This window comes from Mustela nigripes, chromosome 6 (genome assembly GCF_022355385.1).
Source record: "Mustela nigripes isolate SB6536 chromosome 6, MUSNIG.SB6536, whole genome shotgun sequence".
Lineage (NCBI taxonomy): Eukaryota > Metazoa > Chordata > Mammalia > Carnivora > Mustelidae > Mustela > Mustela nigripes.
This window is the reverse complement of record NC_081562.1, coordinates 83,620,593-83,638,998: the sequence shown is the minus strand read 5'-3', so window position 1 is coordinate 83,638,998 and position 18,406 is coordinate 83,620,593. Positions and strand designations below refer to the sequence as shown.

The window sequence follows — 18,406 nt, the reverse complement described above, 5'->3', positions numbered from 1 at the left end:
TAGAGTACAATTTCCAGGTTTGTCTTTCATGAAAATGTCTTTTAGTCTTTAAGTCGAAGAGAGAAAATTTCCCCAAAGTTTAAGGAATTTCTAGTGCTAGTAAGTTGGGTCCCACTTGGAGATGAGCAACAGCTCTTTTTGGTGCCCTCCAAAATTATAATGGGTGGTTCTCTGCCTACATTTCATGGTTTGATTCCTTGCTTTTCCAATATCTTCTGCCAATGATGTAATTAATATTCTCAGGGTGAATCCAGGTTACTATAGCTATAGCTATAGTGGTGAGCAAAAGAACAAAGTATTAGCATGGAAAATGCAATCCCTACATGACTGGAAGTATTTAAGTTTTCAGAAACCACACACACAATTTAGCCTTCTGTTTCCTCTTTTAGAAATCAAGGGAGAGGTCTGTATCCAACAGAAATTTTCAAACTCTACCTTAACACCAAATTCTCACACTTGTCTCCAAATTTTCACACAAATATTCAAACTTGTCTTGTGGATTCCTGGATTTGAAAAAGTTTTTCTTTAAGTCTGTGCTAGTTATTGCTCAGCTAGGTGAGAAGGACAGGTAATGTGGATTTCCTTCCTAAGAACAGCTTTAATTCTGGGTGTTTTTTGGATAAATAATGGGAGAAAAATCATAAGTCCTTTGAGAAGTTGACTGTGCCCATCTTGCAGTATGAACCCAAGAGATAGAGGAGGACATGAAGGAACAAGATGGTATAATCAGTGGTGTTGAAGAGTTATTCTGAGTCTATGGTTATAAATGGGTTTTCAGCCCAAAGTAGGAGGGGAAAAAAAAGGCTAAGCTTTGGAAAGTTAGTAGGTGGTCTGTATTTGCAAATGGCATAAGGGCACAGACAAGAGCTGAATCTGAATAGATGACACAAACTGGGGATAGAGATTATGACCAGCATATGTTCCTATATTGGTGAGAAGTTTCTTTTGATGGGTTATGTAACATCTGGGATACCTCTCTGCTGCATTCTTTCTAACTCATTCTCTTTCTCCTCACTGTGCAAATGTCCAGCCACTACTCCTCTTCAGTTTGCTTTAATGACCCCATTTAAATAAAAGCCATTACACGGAACTGCTTCCTTCCCAACATCACATCCTTGCAGTTTGATGGATGAAATAAACTTGCTCCCACCTAAGGGCATGCTCTGCTTCTGCGTTGCAACCTAGCTGCTCTCGGAGATACTATTTCTGCAATTTTTTCTCATTCTTCCTGCAGTTTCTTCCTCTCTGCTTATTTTGAGAGTTTGCAAAATATCTTCCAATTGCTTTTATAATAAAACAACAACAACAAAATAAACTCTTAAGACATTAAAGAAAGAATAATAAAAGTGGAAAAGGAGTTGATACAGGGTTGGAATCTTATAGAAATATTATTGCAGATTTTAGGAAATCTAGAGACTTGGGGAAGTTTATCATTTCAGAACTTAAAGTTTTGAGTAGGCATGAAACTTTGTGAATAGAGAATGTTGAAACCTTTGAATATTTGTTAGGCATAAGAAGAGGCTTTATTTGATTTATTTCTTACATTCCAAAGAAAATATTGAAGGCAATGAGAAACCACAGTGTTGTTTCTGAGTTCATCCTCCTTGGGCTGTCTGCTGACTCCCAGATCCAGGCTCTGCTCTTTGTGCTGTTCCTTGTTGTTTACCTCCTGACTCTGATGGGGAACCTGCTGCTGCTGCTGGTGATCAGGGCTGATTCTCACCTCCACACCCCCATGTACTTCTTCCTGGGACAGTTGTCCTTCCTGGATCTCTGCCACTCCTCTGTCAGTGTGCCCAAGCTGTTGGAGAACCTTCTGTCTGAGAAGAAAACCATCTCAGTAAAGGGCTGCCTGGCTCAGGTCTTCTTTGTGTTTGCCACTGGAGGCACTGAATCCTGCCTGCTTGCTGTCATGGCCTATGACCGCTATGTTGCCATCAGCTCCCCTCTGCTGTACAGCCAGATGATGAATAGGCAGCTGTGTATAGGGCTGGTGTGGGGCTCATGGAGCTTGGCTTTTCTGGATGCTCTTATCAATATCCTTGTAGCTCTCAATTTAGACTTCTGTGAGGCTCAAAATATACACCACTTCAGCTGTGAGCTGCCATCTCTCTACCCTTTATCTTGCTCTGATGTGTCTGCAAGTTTTACTGCCCTGCTCTGCTCCAGCCTCCTGCATTTCTTTGGAAACTTCCTCCTGATATTTTTCTCCTATGTTCGCATTTTATCCACCATCCTGAGCATTAGCTCTGCTACAGGCAGAAGCAAGGCCTTCTCCACCTGCTCCTCCTACCTCACTGCGGTGATCTTCTTTTATGGCTCAGGGTTACTCCGCTATCTCATGCCAAACTCAGGATCCACTCAAGAGTTAATCTTCTCCTTGCAGTATAGCGTGATCACTCCTATGCTGAATCCTCTCATCTACAGCCTGAAGAACAGAGAGGTGAAGGCAGCTGTGAGAAGAATCTTAAGAAAATGTGTCTAGTGTTATAATTAATAGACTACAGAATCAAAATGATGAGGGGAGAAACTGCATAGAACTGCAATGTGTAGTACCTGAATATTAAGGAGAATTTTCTGATATCAGGATCTGCAACATACCTTATATCTTTTCTTTAAAATGGTTAATAAAAGGTGGAGTTATTTCCCTGGTATGATAGTAGTTCTGTCCTATTCAGAGGAAAATGGATGGATGAACGTCTTGTCTTACAATTTTTCTTATAAAACTATTTAGTGTATTACAGACAATATGGTAGACTATGTTATTGCTTGCTTGTTATCTTTACCATTTCTCCAGTAACTAAATTCCATGTGTTCAGTATAGTTTCAGAGAGACTGTTAATCATGGTGTCCCCAAATCCTCTTTCCTCCCCCACTCATTATTCACTCTTTGTCCTGGCAAGTGGCTAGTATAGGAATGAGCATATGGTCAGTGTCAGACCATCCACTCCCTTAGGAATCTTAATTTTCAGAATAGATTTAGAGAGGCAAAGGTAATTCTTTCTGTTTGTAGCACTCTGATAGCCTATCCCAATGCCCCTGCTTATTAGATCACTACTGTTATCCTAGATTCTATACTTTCAAGGAAGATTGATAAACATGATTAAACCTATATCTTTTCTTAAAGATTTTATTTATTTGAGAGAGAGAGAGTGTCAGAATGAGATAGAGAACACTAAATGGGATTAGAGGCAGAGGAGGAGGGAGAAGCAGACCTCTCACTGAGCAGCGAGCCTGATGTGGGGCTTGAGCCCAGAACCCTGGGATCATGACCTGAGCTGAAGGCAGACTCTTAACTGGATTGAGCCACCCATGTGCCCCGATAAACATGAATTATATTAAGAGCATGTGATTAGGTATTTACATCATGTCAAGCACTGTTCCAATAATTTTAAATACATTATCCCATTTAAATGTCACAACAAATGCTATAGGTAAATACTTTAGTGTCCTTGTTTCAGAGAAGTGGAAGTAGACTCAGAGAGGTAAGTGGTGGGGGTGGAATTTGGAACCAAGTATCTTATCCCAAAGCCTGTTTTCTTTACCACCTTGACACACTGACTGTTCCTTTGGTGCTGTGGGCTACCGCAGACCTAGTTCATGAATTTCTCTTTTAATGCTTTACTATTGTTGTTTTGTTTTAGTTCACTTAAGTAAGTCATAATTAAATTCTGTCATTTGCAAGGAAAAGACCTAAAAGATATATATTGGTACTGCAATTAAATTGTAGGTATAGACATCCAAAGACAACCAGGAACTATTGACCTAATGGTCAAACATTTCCATTTGTGAGAGAGAGATACTGTTAGACACATAGCACTGCCACTCAGCCCTAATAATGCTATAGAAATGGTGGAATGTGAGAAGGTAAATGCTGTGCAGTGCGTATAACAAACTATAGAAAGAAATCAACAGAATTTCAGCAAAAGCCCATTAGATCATGAAATGCAATTGGAGAATTACTGAGAAGGAGATTTGGGAGATTAAAATTATCATGGTCAAAAATTAATTATTATTTCTTTCTGAAATTACCTTTTAGTTGTTTTTTTTTTAAATTTATTTTTTATTTATTTTCAGCATAACAGTATTCATTATTTTTTCACCACACCCAGTGCTCCATGCAATCCGTGCCCTCTCTAATACCCACCACCTGGTTCTCTCAACCTCCCCCTCCCTCCCCCCCCACCCCGCCACTTCAAACCCCACAGATTGTTTTTCAGAGTCCTAGTCTCTCATGGTTCACCTCCCCTTCCAATTTCCCCCAACTCCCTTCTCCTCTCTAACTCCCCATGTTCTCCATGCTATTTGTTATGCTCCACAAATAAGTGAAACCATATGATAATTGACTCTCTCTGCTTGACTTACTTCACTCAGCATAATCTCTTCCAGTCCCATTAGTTGTTTTTTTTTTTTAATATATCCAACTGCTTTTTAAAAATCTTTTTAAAAAATTTTATTTATTTATTTGACAGAGAGATCACAAGTAGGCAGAGAGGCAGGTGGAGGGTGGGGAGGGGTGGGAAGCAGGCTCCCTGCTGAGCAGAGAGCCTGATATGGGGGAGGACCCCCCACTGAGCCACCCAGGTGCCCTTACCTTTTAGTTTTTACTTACTTTACTTACTTACCCTTCATTTTACACTCCACAGTAGTAGAGAATATAAACTCAAAGAGATCAACGGCCTTTTTCTGGCAGTCCTTGATACTTTTTCCAGAATATAAAATAGTTTCAAACATGCATGTTGCACAATAGCTGTATTTTGATTGCGTAAATTTTGGGCAAAGAAACTGGGAAAATATATGGGATGAATTTCCACCAGTGGGATTCCATTGCCAAAACAGTTTGAAATAATTATAAGTAAGATAGTCTACCATGTGAATGCCAATCTTTACCTTCCGGGTGATCCTAGTTCCATGAATTTTCTAATAGCGTGGCCATGGTTGGGTATGGTGGTTATGCAAAGGTTCAGTAACATTTTCATTCACAAAAGCTATTCTACTGTTGCCATTGGTGAAATTCATTTTGATAAAGGTCACACACAAATTTTGTAAGATATATTATTAAATAGCTTTTATTTTTTGTTTCTATTATGAATTAAAAATTCAATTATATTTCCTACTTGGTTATTTCTAGTACATAGGAATGTTGTGATATTTCGTATACTGAGCTTGTATCTGTTGACTTTGTTGAACTATCTTCCTAGTTATAATGGCTTGTTTATAGATACTATTGGATTTTAAAATTACATTTTAATTATTTCCTCTTAAATAAAAGCAAATAATTTTGTTTCTTTACTATTTTCTATTTCTAATTTTTATATCTTATTATTATTATTATTATTATTATTATTATTTTAGCTTTTGGAATGATTTTCTCTTTAAAAATTTTTTTTGTTAGATTTATTTTATTTTATTTTTTTAAATTTTCTTTTATTGTGTTATGTTAGTCACCATACAGTACATCATTAGTTTTTGATGTAGTGTTGCATGATTCATTGTTTGCATGTAATTGGTGATGGGTATTAAGGAAGGCATGGATTTCATGGAGAACTGGGTGTTATTTTTATTATTTTTAAATTAAAAATGTTTTACTTGAGTATAGTTGACACAAAATGTTATATTAACTTCAGGTGTACAGCACAGTGATTCAACTTCTTTATGTGTTACACTATGCTCACCATAAGTTTAGTTGCCATCTATCACTGTACAACACTATTATAATACCCTTGACATATTTCTGATGCTGTGCCTTTTATTCCAATGACTTACTCCTTCCATAACTGGAAACCCATATCTTCCTTTCCCTTTCACCCATTTTTGCCCATCCCATAACACCATCTCTCCTATGGCAACCACCAGTTTCTTCTCCATATTTATAGGTCTGATTCTGCTTTTCATTTGTTTGTGTTTTTTTCTTTTTTTCCTTTTTCTTTTCCTTTTTTAGATTCCACACATGAGTAAATCTGGTATTTGTTTTTCTCAGTCTGACCAGTTTCACTTAGCATAATACCTTCTGGTTCCATCCATGTTGTCCCAAATGCCATGATTTCATCCTTTTTATGCTGTGTAACATTCCTCTCTCTATATGGCTATATACATATGTATATATTGACATACACACACACATACAAACACACCATATGTTCTTTATCCATTCATCTATTGATGGACACTTAGGTTCCTTCCATATCTTGACTATTATAAATGATGTTGCAATAAACACAGGGATACATATGTCTTTTTTAAATTGAAATTCAATTAGCCAAATATAATACATCATTAGATTTTGATAATATTTGAGGATTTATTAGTTGTGTATAACACCCAGTGTTCATCATATCACCCAGTTACCCCATCCCCCCATCAAGTATTCCAGAGTCAAGAGTCTCATATGGTTTGTCTCCCTCTCTGATTTCTTCCTATTCAGTTTTCCCTCCCTTCCCCTATTGTCCTCTGCACTATTCCTTACGTTCCATATATGAGTGAAACCATATGATAATTGTCTTTCTCTGATTGACTTATTTCACTTAGCATACTACCCTCCAGTTCCATCCATGTAGATGTAAATGCTAGATTTATATACCTTTTTGAACTAGTGTTTTCACTTTTGAGGGGTAGATACCCAGTAGTGGAATTATTGGATAATATGGTATTCCTATTTTTAATTTTTTCCCTGTTTTCAACAGTGGATGTACCAGTTTACATTCCTACCAACGGTATACAAGAGTTTTTCTCCACATCCTTGCCAATACTTGTTATTTATTGTGCTTTTATTTTAGCCATTCTGACAGGTGTAAAGTGGTTATATCATTGTGGTTTTGATTTGCATTTCCCTGATAATGACTTATTTTGAGCATCTTTTCATGTGTCTGTTGCCATCTGTATGTCCTCTTTAGAAAAATTTCCTCTGCCTACTTTTTGTTTTTGCTTTTTTTGGTGCTGAGTTGTACATGTATTTCACTTTTAAAGTTAATTCAGTGGCCAGAATTCTTGTACAAACATCTTTTTATTGGAATCAGTGAGAAAGCTTAAGTTTCAACATTAAAAATAATCTTTGTTCTGTTTTTAATCAGTACCTTTAATTTAAGAATTCTCTCTTAATTATATTTTGCTAAGAATTGGTGTAAAATTTTATCAGATGCTTTTCTGTTTCCATTGAGGACCAGGACTCTTTTCTTCCATTTAATAATATATAGTGTCTGTCACATAGAGCATGCAATAAATACATACTGAATAAAAAATAAATTCATTGAAATAGTCATATGGTTTTATTTTTCTAAGTTTTTATTTAAATTCCAGTTGCTTAATGTCAGTATAATATTAGTTTCAGGTGTAAAATGTAATGATTCAGCAATTAAAACAATACTCATTGCTCCTGACAACAAGTGTATTCCTTGATCCCCATCAACTATTTCATCTGTCTCCTCACCCTCACCCCTCTGGTAACCATCAATTTGTTCTCTATAGTTAAAAGTCTGTTTCTTGGTTGGCCTCTCTCTCTGTATTTTCTTTTCCCTTTGCTCTTGTTTTTTTTTTTTTTTTGTTTGTTTCTTAAATTCCATATATAAGTGAAATCATATAATATTTGTCTTTTTCTGGCTGACTTATTTTGCTTAGCATTATACTCTCTAGTTCCAGCTATGTTCTTGCAAATGGCAAGATTTCTTTTTTTTATGGCTGAATAATATTCCATCGTGTGTATATACCACATCTTCTTTATCCATTCATCTGTTAATGGACATTTGGGCCACTTCCATAGTTTGGCTATTATAAATAGTGCTGCAGTAAATATAGCAATGCATGTATCCCTTTGAATTAGGGTTTTTGTATTTTTTGAGTTAATACCCAGTAGTGTGATTACTGGATTATAGGGGATGTCCACTCTTACCACTTATATTTGCATGGCGCTGAAAGTCCTAGTCACAGTGATCAGGCAACAAAAAGAAAAAAGAGGGCATCCAAATTGGCAAGGGAGAAGTTAACCTTTTACTATTTGCAGAAGACATAGTTCACTATATAGAAAATTCAAAAGACTCCACCAAAAAAAATTGCTTGAAATGATACACAAATTCAGTAAAGTCACAGGATAAAAAAAATCAGTGTACAGAATACTGTTGCATTTCTATACACCAATAATGAAACAGCAGAAAGAGACATCAAGGAATCAATCTCATTTACCATTGTGCCAAAACCCATAAGATATCTAGGAAAAAACCTAACCAAAGAGGTAAAAGATCTGTACTCTGAAAACTATAAAACACTGATGAAAGAAATTGAAGATGATATAAAAAAAATGGAAGGACATTCCATGTTCATGGATTAGAAAAACAAATATTGTAAAAATGTTTATACTGCCGAAAGTAATCTACGCATTTAATGCAATCTCTATCAAAATATCACTGGCATTTTTCACAGAGCTAGAACAAAGAATCCTAAATTTTATGTGTTTTTTTTTTTTAAATACTAAATTGTATAAGTAGGTGTTCTGGTGTTGAAGAATCTTTGCATTGATATCACCCTATTTAGGTGGAGTAGTAAAGACTGAATTAGCTTTTTCCAATATTTAACTTAGGAATTTCCCATTTATGTTCATAAATGAGATAGTATAATATTTTTCTTACACTTACCTGGTCTTGTCTTTTCAGCAGCATTATTGAGATTATGTTTCACACATCACAAGGTCACCTATTCAAAGCATACAATTCAGGTCACAGTAGTGGGGTATGGATCAAGTCCCATACCTCATCCTGGGCACCTGGGCACCCTTAGGGAAGGGCTGCTGCCAGATTGGGCACTGCTGCTGACCTGGACACACTCAAGCCTGTGTGGTGAGGAGCAAGGCTCTTCTGAAGAGCTGCAGTAGTAGGCGGCAGCTGAGTCACTGGTGGGCAGGTGCTACCCATAGATGAAGTGGATCTTCCATGGAACTTTGGACCCTTGCCTAAGCCCCAGTGGGACCTTCACTGAGCCAGCCCAGGTATGACTGACATCAGGAAAAAACCCCTGTAGGCTTTTGAGCAGAACCCACCTTGGAGGGAGACTCCAAGCATACTGCAAAGTATAGTTGCCTACATTTGCTTCTGTGAGGGGCAGTATTGTCCTCCCGCTCCAAATCCAGGTCCTGATCTTTACACAATGGAAGACAAAGGATTTGGGCGATAGTGAATTGGACTCAATTTTTTTAAATAGGCAAATTCCTGCCACTACAAAATTCCCTTTGATCTAGGGTACTTAATTGCCACCTTTCGGCTTGAGAGTTTCTAAAAGGCAGTTCTGGTCTCAAGTGTATGTGTATGTGCCTATAGTTCTGAGGTTCAGCCAATGCTGGACATGGAACAGTCAGTGGCAGCAGGGCTGTGTTTTATTTATTTTTATTTATTAATTAATTTATTATTGTCTCTCTCATTCTTTCTTTTTAAGTTATGTTATGTTAGTCACCATACAGTACATCATTAGTTTTTGATGTAGTGTTCCAAGACTCATTGTTTATGTATAATACCCAGTGCTCCATGCTATACATGCCCTCCTTATATCCACTACCAGGCTGACCCATCCCCCGAACCCCCTCCCCTCTAAAACCCTCAGTTTGTTTCTTGGAGTCCATAGTCTCTCATGGTTGTGTTTTAAATGGTCTTCTGCATATGGTGGAATCTTGCATATTTTTAGAATTTTGTAAAGCCATTTTATAATAAATGAGAATCTCTGGTAGGAGAAAACAAACAAACAAAACCAAGCATACAATTGAGTGGTCTCTAGCACATTCACAGAGTTATGCAGTCCTTAATACAACCCAATCTTCAAATATTTTCATCACTTCAAATAAATTCAATACCCATGTGCAGTTACTCTCCATTCTCTCTCCCCAGCTCCTGCCATAGACAGTCACTAATCTACTTTTTGCCTATATTAATTTGTCTATTCTAGAAATCTGATATTGGCATCGTTAGCATGCTTGCTTTCATCTATGTGTTTTCTTTTCTTTTTAAAGATTTTATTTATTTTTTTGAGAGAGAGAGAGAGACACAGCGAGAGAGGGAACACAAACAGAGGAGTGGGAGAGGGAGAAGCAGGCTTCCCACTGAGCAGGGATTCGGGGCTCCAACCCAGGACCCTGGGATCATGACTTGAGCCAAAGGCAGATGCTTAACCAACTAAGCCACCCAGGTGCCCCTCATCTTTGTATTTTCTCCTTTTAAATTTAAATTCCATTAGCCAACATATAGTACATCATTAGTTTTTGATGTAATCTTCAATAATTCAGTACTTGCATATAACATCCTTGCATTTTCTTAATATATTTGCATAAAAAAGGAACTATCACTTCCTTGAAGGCTTTATAAAATTTGCCTTTTAAAATTGTGAGGAATTCTTGTCTTTTTGTTGTTATTAGGGAAGGAAAATTTTGAATACCAATTTAATTCCTTTAATAATTAGTGATATATTTGGGTTTCATATACCAATTTAATTCCTTTAATAATTAGTGATATATTTGGGTTTCATATTTATTCGTGAATCAATTTTAGTGATTTGTAATTTTTGTCTATTTCCATTTGATTTTTAAAATTTCATTGGCATTTTGATACTTATAATATTCTAATATTTTTGCAAGCTTTTTCAGCATTCATTTATTTTGAGAATAAAAATATTTCAAACATACAGCAAAGTTGAAAGAATTTTACAGTGAATATCTACAGAACCACATCTAAATTTTACTATTAACTTTTTTTTTTTTTTTTTTTACTTCTTCTAATGTCCTCTGTGTTATTCCTTATGCCCCACAAGTGAGTGAAACCATATGATAATTGACTCTTTCTGCTTGGTTTATTTCACTCAGCATAATATCCTCCAGTCTCATTCATGTTGTACAAAAGTTGGGTATTCATCCTTTCTGATGGAAGCATAATATTCCATTGTATATATGGACCATATCTTCTTTATCCATCCATCTGTCGAAGGGCATCTTGGCTCTTTCCACAGTTTGACAAGTGTGACCATTGCTGCTAGGAACACTGGGGTACATATGGCCCTCCTTTCACTACATTTGTATCTTTGGGGTAAATACCCAGTAGTGCAATTGAAGGGTCATAGGGTAGCTTTATATTTAATTTCTTAAGGAATCTCCACACTGTTTTCCAAAGTGGCTGCACTAACTTGCATTCCCACTAACAGTTTAAGAAGAGGGTTCCCCTTTCTCCACATCCTCTCCAGCACATGTTGTTTACTGACTTGTTAATTTTGGCCATTCTAACTGATATAAGGTAGTATCTCAATGTGTTTTGGATTTGAGTCTTCCTGATGGCTAATGATGATGAAGATTTTTTCATGGGTCTGTTAGCCATTTGTATGTCTTCATTGGAGAATTGTCTGTTCATGTCTTTTGCCCATTTTTTGACATGATTATATGTTGTTTTGAGGGTTGAGTTTGAGGAGTTCTTTATAGATTTTGGATACCTGCCTTTTGTCTGTAATGTCATTTGCAAATATCTTCTCCCATTCTGTGGGTTTCCTCTTTGTTTTGTTGACTGTTTCCTTTGCCATGCAGAAGCTTTTCAATCCACCTTTTAAAAGCACATTTTAAAAAAATTACATTTGTACACATCACCCTAATTAGTAAATACTTCAGCATGTATATCATTAACTAGAGTTCAAAATTTGACTACACCTTCTCTTTTTCTTTTGAGGTTAAATATACATGCTGAAATGTTAAGAGTGTTATTTTATGAATTTTGATATATGCAAACTGCTGCATAACTCAAAACCTATTGAGATATAAAGCATTACTCAAATTACCCACACCCAAGCAGAGTACTTCATATCATTTCCAGTCAATTCTTTTTCCACACTCATTAACCACTGAACTGCTTTTTCCACTATAGATTGATCTTGCCTTTTACAAAACATCATATAAACAGAATCATATACTGTGTGAAAGTATTTGTCTTTCTCTCTCTGACTTATTTCAGTTAGCATAATACCCTCAGGGTACATACATGCCCTTGCCTAAGGAAACATGTCTAGTAAGATGTTGCTACAGCTGAGATCAAAGAGATTGCTGCCTGTTTCTCTTCTAGGATTTTGATTGTTTCCTGTCTCACATTTAGTCTCTAATCCATTTTGAATTTATTTTTGTGTATGGTAAAGAAAGTGATCCAGTTTCATTCTTTTGTATTTTGCTGTCCAGTTTTCCTAACACCATTTGTTGAAGAGACTGTCTTTTTTCCATTGGATACTCTTTCCTGCCATGTTGAAAATTTGTTGACCATAGAGTTGTAGGTCCATTTCTGGGTTTTCTATTCTGTTCCATTGATCTATGGGTTTTTATTCTAGTCTTGATGACTGTAGCTTTGTAATATAGCTTGAAATCCAAAATGTGGTGCCTTCATCTTTTCTTTTCTTTTTCAAGATTGCTTTGGCTATTTGGGGTCTTTTGCAGTTCCATACAAATTTTAGGATTGTTTGTTCTATCTCTGTGAAAAATGCTGTTGGCTTTTTTTTTTTTTAATCAGGATTGTACTAAATATATAAGTTGCTTTGGGTAGCACAGACATTTTAACAATATGTTTTCTTCCATCCTGTGAGCACGGAGTATTTTTCCATATATTTGTGTTCTGTTCAATTTGTTTTATGTTTTCTATAGTTTTCAGAGTACAAATCTTTAACCTCTTTGGTTAGGTTTGTTCTTGGGTATCTCACAGTGTTGGGTGCAATTGTAAATGGGATCAATTCCTTGATTTCTCTTTTTGCTGCTTCATTATTAGTATATAGAAATACAACAGATTTTTGTACATTGATTTTGTGTCCTGAAATTTCACTGAATTCATGTATCAGTTCTAGCAATTGTTTGGTGAGGTCTTTTGGGTTTTCTATGAAGAGTATCATGTCATCTGCAAGTTGTGAAAGTTTGACTTTTTACTTGCCAATTTGGATGCCATTTATTTTATTTTATTATTTCATTTCATTCATTTCATTATTTCATTTCATTTCAATTATTTTTGTTCTGATTGCTCTGGCTAGGACTTACAGTATTCTGTTTTAACAGCTTTTCTGAGGCATAATTTGTTTATAATAACTGTATAATTTGATAAACTTTGACATATATATGTGTGTATTTGTGACCACAATACAAATATTTCCTTATGCTGCTTTGTTATCCTTCCCTCTCACCCCTGGCCAAAATTCCAATAATCTACAAATTCTGTTATTTCTGGATCACCTTCAAATGATTGATTTTTTTTTATACTCATTAAGGGTTGCACTTTACTTTCTCTTTACATGCCTAAGAGTTTTTTTTAATTGTGATATTATGATATCAGACAATTTTACCATGCCACATGCTTGGTATTTTTTTGAATTCCAAAAAGCATTACTGAACTTCATTCTGGGAACAGTTAGGTTACTTTCAGCTCTTGTTAGATAAAACCATAATGGTATTTAATCAAGTATTTTGTTGTTGTTTAATCACGTTTTAATTTTCCTTACCATTGAGACAATACCCTACTGAGTACTCTTAACTGATTGGGGAAGAAATCACAAAGGACCAGTGAAGGCAATTGCCAGATAGATAAGTGCATAGAGGAGTAGAGAAGGGAGGTGGGGTACAAAACAAACTAACAAAACCCAAACTGAAATCAGTCTGCGACAGAAATATATTGCATTTCTATACATTAATAATGAAGCAAGCAGAGAGAGAAATTAAGAAAACAATCCCATTTGCAATTGTACCAAAATTAATAGAATACCTAGGAATAAACTTAACCAAAGTTCTGTACTCTGAAAACTATAAAAACTGATGAAACAAACTGAAGGTGACACAAAGAAATGGAAAGACATTCCATGCTCAGGGGTTGGAAGAATTATATTGTTAAAATGTTTGTACTACCAGAAACCTTCTACAGATTTAAAGCAATATCTACCAAGATACCAAAAGAATTTTTCACAGAACTAGAAAAAACAATCGTAAAATTTGTATGAAACCACAAAAGACTCTGAATAGCCAAAGCAACCTTGAGAAAGAAAAACAAAACTGGAGGTATCACAATTCAGACTTTAAGTTAGATTACAAAGCTATAGTAATCAAACCAGTATGGTACTGGCACAAAAGGAGGCACACAGATCAATGGAACAGAATAGAGAATCTGGACATAAACCCACAATTATATGGTCAATTAATCTTTCACAAAGGAGGAAATAATGAGCAATGGGAAAAAAGACAGTCTCTTCAATAAATGGTGTTGGAAAAATTCGACAGCTACATACAAAAGAAAGAAACTGGACAATTTCTTGTACCATACACAAAAATAAATTCAAAATGGATTAAAGACCTACATGTGAGACCTGAAACTGTAAATATTCTTGAAGAGAGCACAGGCATCAATTACTTTTACATTGGCTGTAGCAACATCTTTGTAAATTTGTCTCTTGAAATAAGGCAAGTAAAAGTGAGAATAAACTATTGGGACTACATCAAAATAAAAAGGTTTTGCACAGCAAAGGATACAATCAACACAACTCAAGGACAAGCTATTGAATGGGAGAAGATGTTTGCAAATGACATATCAGATAAGGAGCTAGTATTCAAAATACATAAAGAATTTATTAAATTCAACACCCCAAATCCAATAATCCAATTGAAAATGGGCATAAACAGCCATTTATCCAAGGAAGACATACAAATGGTCAACAGACACATGAAAAAAACGTTCGACATCACTTGGCATCAGAGAAATACAAATCAAAACCACAATAAGATAACACCTCACACTCATCAGAATGGCTAAAATTAACAAGTCAGGAAACAACAAATATTGGCAAGGACGGGCAGAAAGGGGAACCATCTTGCACTGTTGGTGGGAATGGAAGCTGGTACAGCCACTCTGGAAAGCAGTATGGAGGTTCCTCAAGAAGTTAAAAATAGAGCTATCCTACAGCTCAGCAATTAGGTATTTACCCCAAATATACAAATATGATGATCTGATACACACATGCACAATGGAGTATTAGTCATCAGAAAGGATGAATATTCACCATTTACATCCACATGGATGCAATGGGAGGGTATTATGCTAAGCAAAATAAATCAATCAGAGAAAGACAATTAGTATATGGTTTCATTCTTATGTGGAATATAAGAAACAGTGTAGAGTATCATAGGGGAAGGGAGGGAAAATTGAGTGGGAAGTAATCAGAGAGGGAGAAAAACTCTTAACTATAGGAAATGAACTGAGGGTTTCTGGAGGGGAGGTGAGTAGGTGGATGGGGTAATTGAGTGATAGGAATTAAGGAAGACATGTAATGTGATGAGCACTGAGTGTTACATGCAACCGATGGATTATTGAACTCTACATATGAAACTAATGATGTACTATATGATGGCTAATTGAATTTAAACTTAAAAAGCAATAGAATGAAGTGGTGGTGACTGGTGAAGAGAGAAATTCCCATTACAGGCCAGAGATGGAGAGCTGGAAAGCGCACCACTCCTATCCACCCAACAAGAAAATAGCTAGACACACTGTAATAGATTAACAACTGCAACTCCTGAAACCATAAGCAGGTTATAGGGCAAACAGCTAATCTGAAATTTGGAGAGAGACAAATACCTGCATGGGTAACAAGGTTTAACTAGGATAGATACTAAGAAAAGCCATCTAAATTGGTATGAAGAATAAACACAATATTTTTAATGAATTCCTAAAGGCTGAGTGTGGGCTAGTGTGAGAATACAAAACCTCTGTTGGCTGCAGAGAGGTTCACACTCTCCTACAGACTTTTCCCTGAGAAATGTAAAGAAACAAAGAGTACTCTAAAAAAGCCTCCCTGTGGTAGGGGTAGGGGAACAGCAGTTGATGCAAAAACTCCGCCTAGACCCTTCTTTTCTATTTCCATTATGGAACAAAAACCTTAACCTTAATCTGCACAGAGTATATCATCAAAACCTTTGCGGGTAAAATTTCTTTGTACCTTGGGGAATGGAAAAGAAGGAGAAATGTGGAGTACTACCCATGAGAAAAGAAAAGGATTTTGTGCTAGAGAAAATACATACATTACCTAGAGAGGTACAAATATAAGAATTACAGCAGCCTCTTGTGGTTGCCAAAGATGGGAGATTGGGAGGTGGGAGAAATGGGTGTGGGCATCAAAAGATAAAAAGAAAAAAAAAAAAAAAGAAGGTAATCTGGGTGGCTCAGGCAGTTAAGTGTCTGACTCTTGACTTCAGCTCAGGTCTTGATCTTAGAGTTGTAAGTCCAAGCCCCACAGTCAGGCCCAGCATGGAACCTACTTAAAAAAAAAAAAAAAAAAAAAAAAAAAAAAAAAAAAAAAAAAAAAAAGAAAGAAATTCAATACTAACATCCTTTTATATTTTAAATTTCTTTTCAGCGTAACAGTATTCATTGTTTTTGCACCACCCCCAGTGCTCCATGCAATACATGCCCTCCTTATTACCCACCACATGGTTCCCCCAACCTCCCGCCCCCCACCCCTTCAAAACCGTGTGGTGAAAAAATAATGAATACTGTTTTTCTGAAAATAAATTGAAAAAATTAAAAAAAAAAAGCCCTCAGGTTGTTTTTCAGAGTCCATAGTCCCTCATGATTCACTTCCCTTTCCAATTTCCCTCAATTCCCTTCTCCTCTCCATCTCCCCTTGTCCTCCATGCTATTTGTTATGCTCCACTAACATCCTTTTTAAAAAGGAAAAAGAAAATTACAGCAGAATTCCCATTAAAACCACGTAACTGAGAAGAGAGTAGAGTGAAATCTTTAAAGTGCTGCAAGAAAGAAATCGTCAACAAATAACTGTCTACCCAACAAAGATAACCTTTAAAATTAAAGAATAAACAAAGATTTTCTAGGCAAACACAACATTGAGAGACTACATTGCCAATATATATATTGAAAGTATGACCTACTTTATAAAAAGTTAAGTGAGGTTTCTCAGGTACATGGAATATTATATAAGCTAAGACTTTGGACTAGTATAAAAAATGAAGGGAAGTTAAAGTTTTGTACTATAAAAGTTTTGGACTACAACAAAGAAACAGAAAAAACTGCTGGGCTAAAAAATTGGGGATGGCCACATAGAAAAGCATTGGAAACATTTTACCTGTGTCACCCTATCCCCAAAGCAGCTCAGTTTCAGGAGGGATCTCCTCAGAGGAATTTCATCCCATGGGGAAAAGGAGAACAGTAGGATGCCAGCAAACCTCCCTGCTGTGGATGTTTGCAGTCTTTGCTACTGAAGATTCCCACAGTACAGGGCTTATCCTAGCTCATGGAGCTGCAGGAAGTCCCCACCACTGCATCTTCTCCCTGGGTCTGGAGATGTTGCTGTGGTGAGACTTGCCATCAGGGACCCCAATCACTGCTGTGCCCCACTTTCTGGGATCAGGATGCTATAGTACCTTGCCATTTATGGGACCAGAAGTGCTGATTCTCTGTGCCCTGCTTCTGGTCCCAGGTCATAGCTTTGTCCTGCCATTACAAAGGCAGCCACTACTTCTCCGAGTTCTACCTCTTGGCTCCCAAATAACTCTTTGACCACCATTACTTGAGCTATGTTGCTGCTGCTCTGAGCTCTCCCCCCAGATCACAGGTTATGGGTTTGACTTTGTCACTACAGGAACCCAGCCACCACTGCTCTGCAATCTGACATGCAGCTTTAATGGACTACCACTGGAAACATGCTCCTGTTGTTCTGCAGTTGCCTTCTGGGGCCCAAGTTGAGACTTTGACCCCATCATCCATAGGCTGTGCTGCTACTACACCCTGCTGCCTTGGTCCAAGGCACTGCTAATTCTCAGTCTGATGCTACTATTTCTTCTTCCTTCCTGATCAATTATGACAAGCTGTAGAGACCCAGAGCCTTGTTCCATGGAAGGTTTGCACACTCTCACACCTTAGGCACCAGTACCAGTGCAACAGCAAGTATATTTGTGCCAGGACACTGTGGCAGTTCTACATGCACCTGATCCTAGCACCCCAAATCTGCTACCACTTTAAGTGCCAGCATGCCAGATCAAGCACCAAGAGTGATCCCTTTGATTAGAACTTCTTCCCATGGGCAAAAGAGGGCAACAAGAAGATCCCAGAAGGTTTCCTCTGAGAATAGTAATAGCCATAGCCACCCCTGCCATCCACAGGAACTCTGCAGTCTTGGCCACAAAAGACTTCCACAGTCTGTGCCAGTGTTGACCTCAGATGATGGAGCTGCACAGAGACTATGCTTCCCTGCCCTCCCAGGAACCAAAGACATTGCATCCCACCCAACCAGTGCCATTGCAGTGATCTTCAGCTGAAGATATTCCCAGCGAAGCCAGTCCAAAATGGATGGAAGAGGTGACTACATCCTCAAATATGCAGACATCAATGCAAAGCCATCAGAAACATGAAAAAGCAAGGAAAGGTGACAC

The 18,406-nt window shown here is 36.9% G+C and overlaps 1 protein-coding gene across 1 annotated transcript; it reads left to right on the top strand.

The window, feature by feature from the left end:
• The first annotated feature begins 1,567 nt into the window (after positions 1-1,567).
• On the top strand, positions 1,568-2,485 carry LOC132020673 (olfactory receptor 8S1-like). The gene has a single exon (XM_059404817.1). The coding sequence runs from the start codon at positions 1,568-1,570 to the stop codon at positions 2,483-2,485; it is 918 nt and encodes a 305-aa protein (XP_059260800.1).
• The last annotated feature ends 15,921 nt before the right edge of the window (positions 2,486-18,406 follow it).

Excerpts from the sequence above, each read along its gene's own strand:
- LOC132020673 (XM_059404817.1), top strand. The coding sequence starts at position 1,568 with ATGAGAAACCACAGTGTTGTTTCTGAGTTCATCCTCCTTGGGCTGTCT.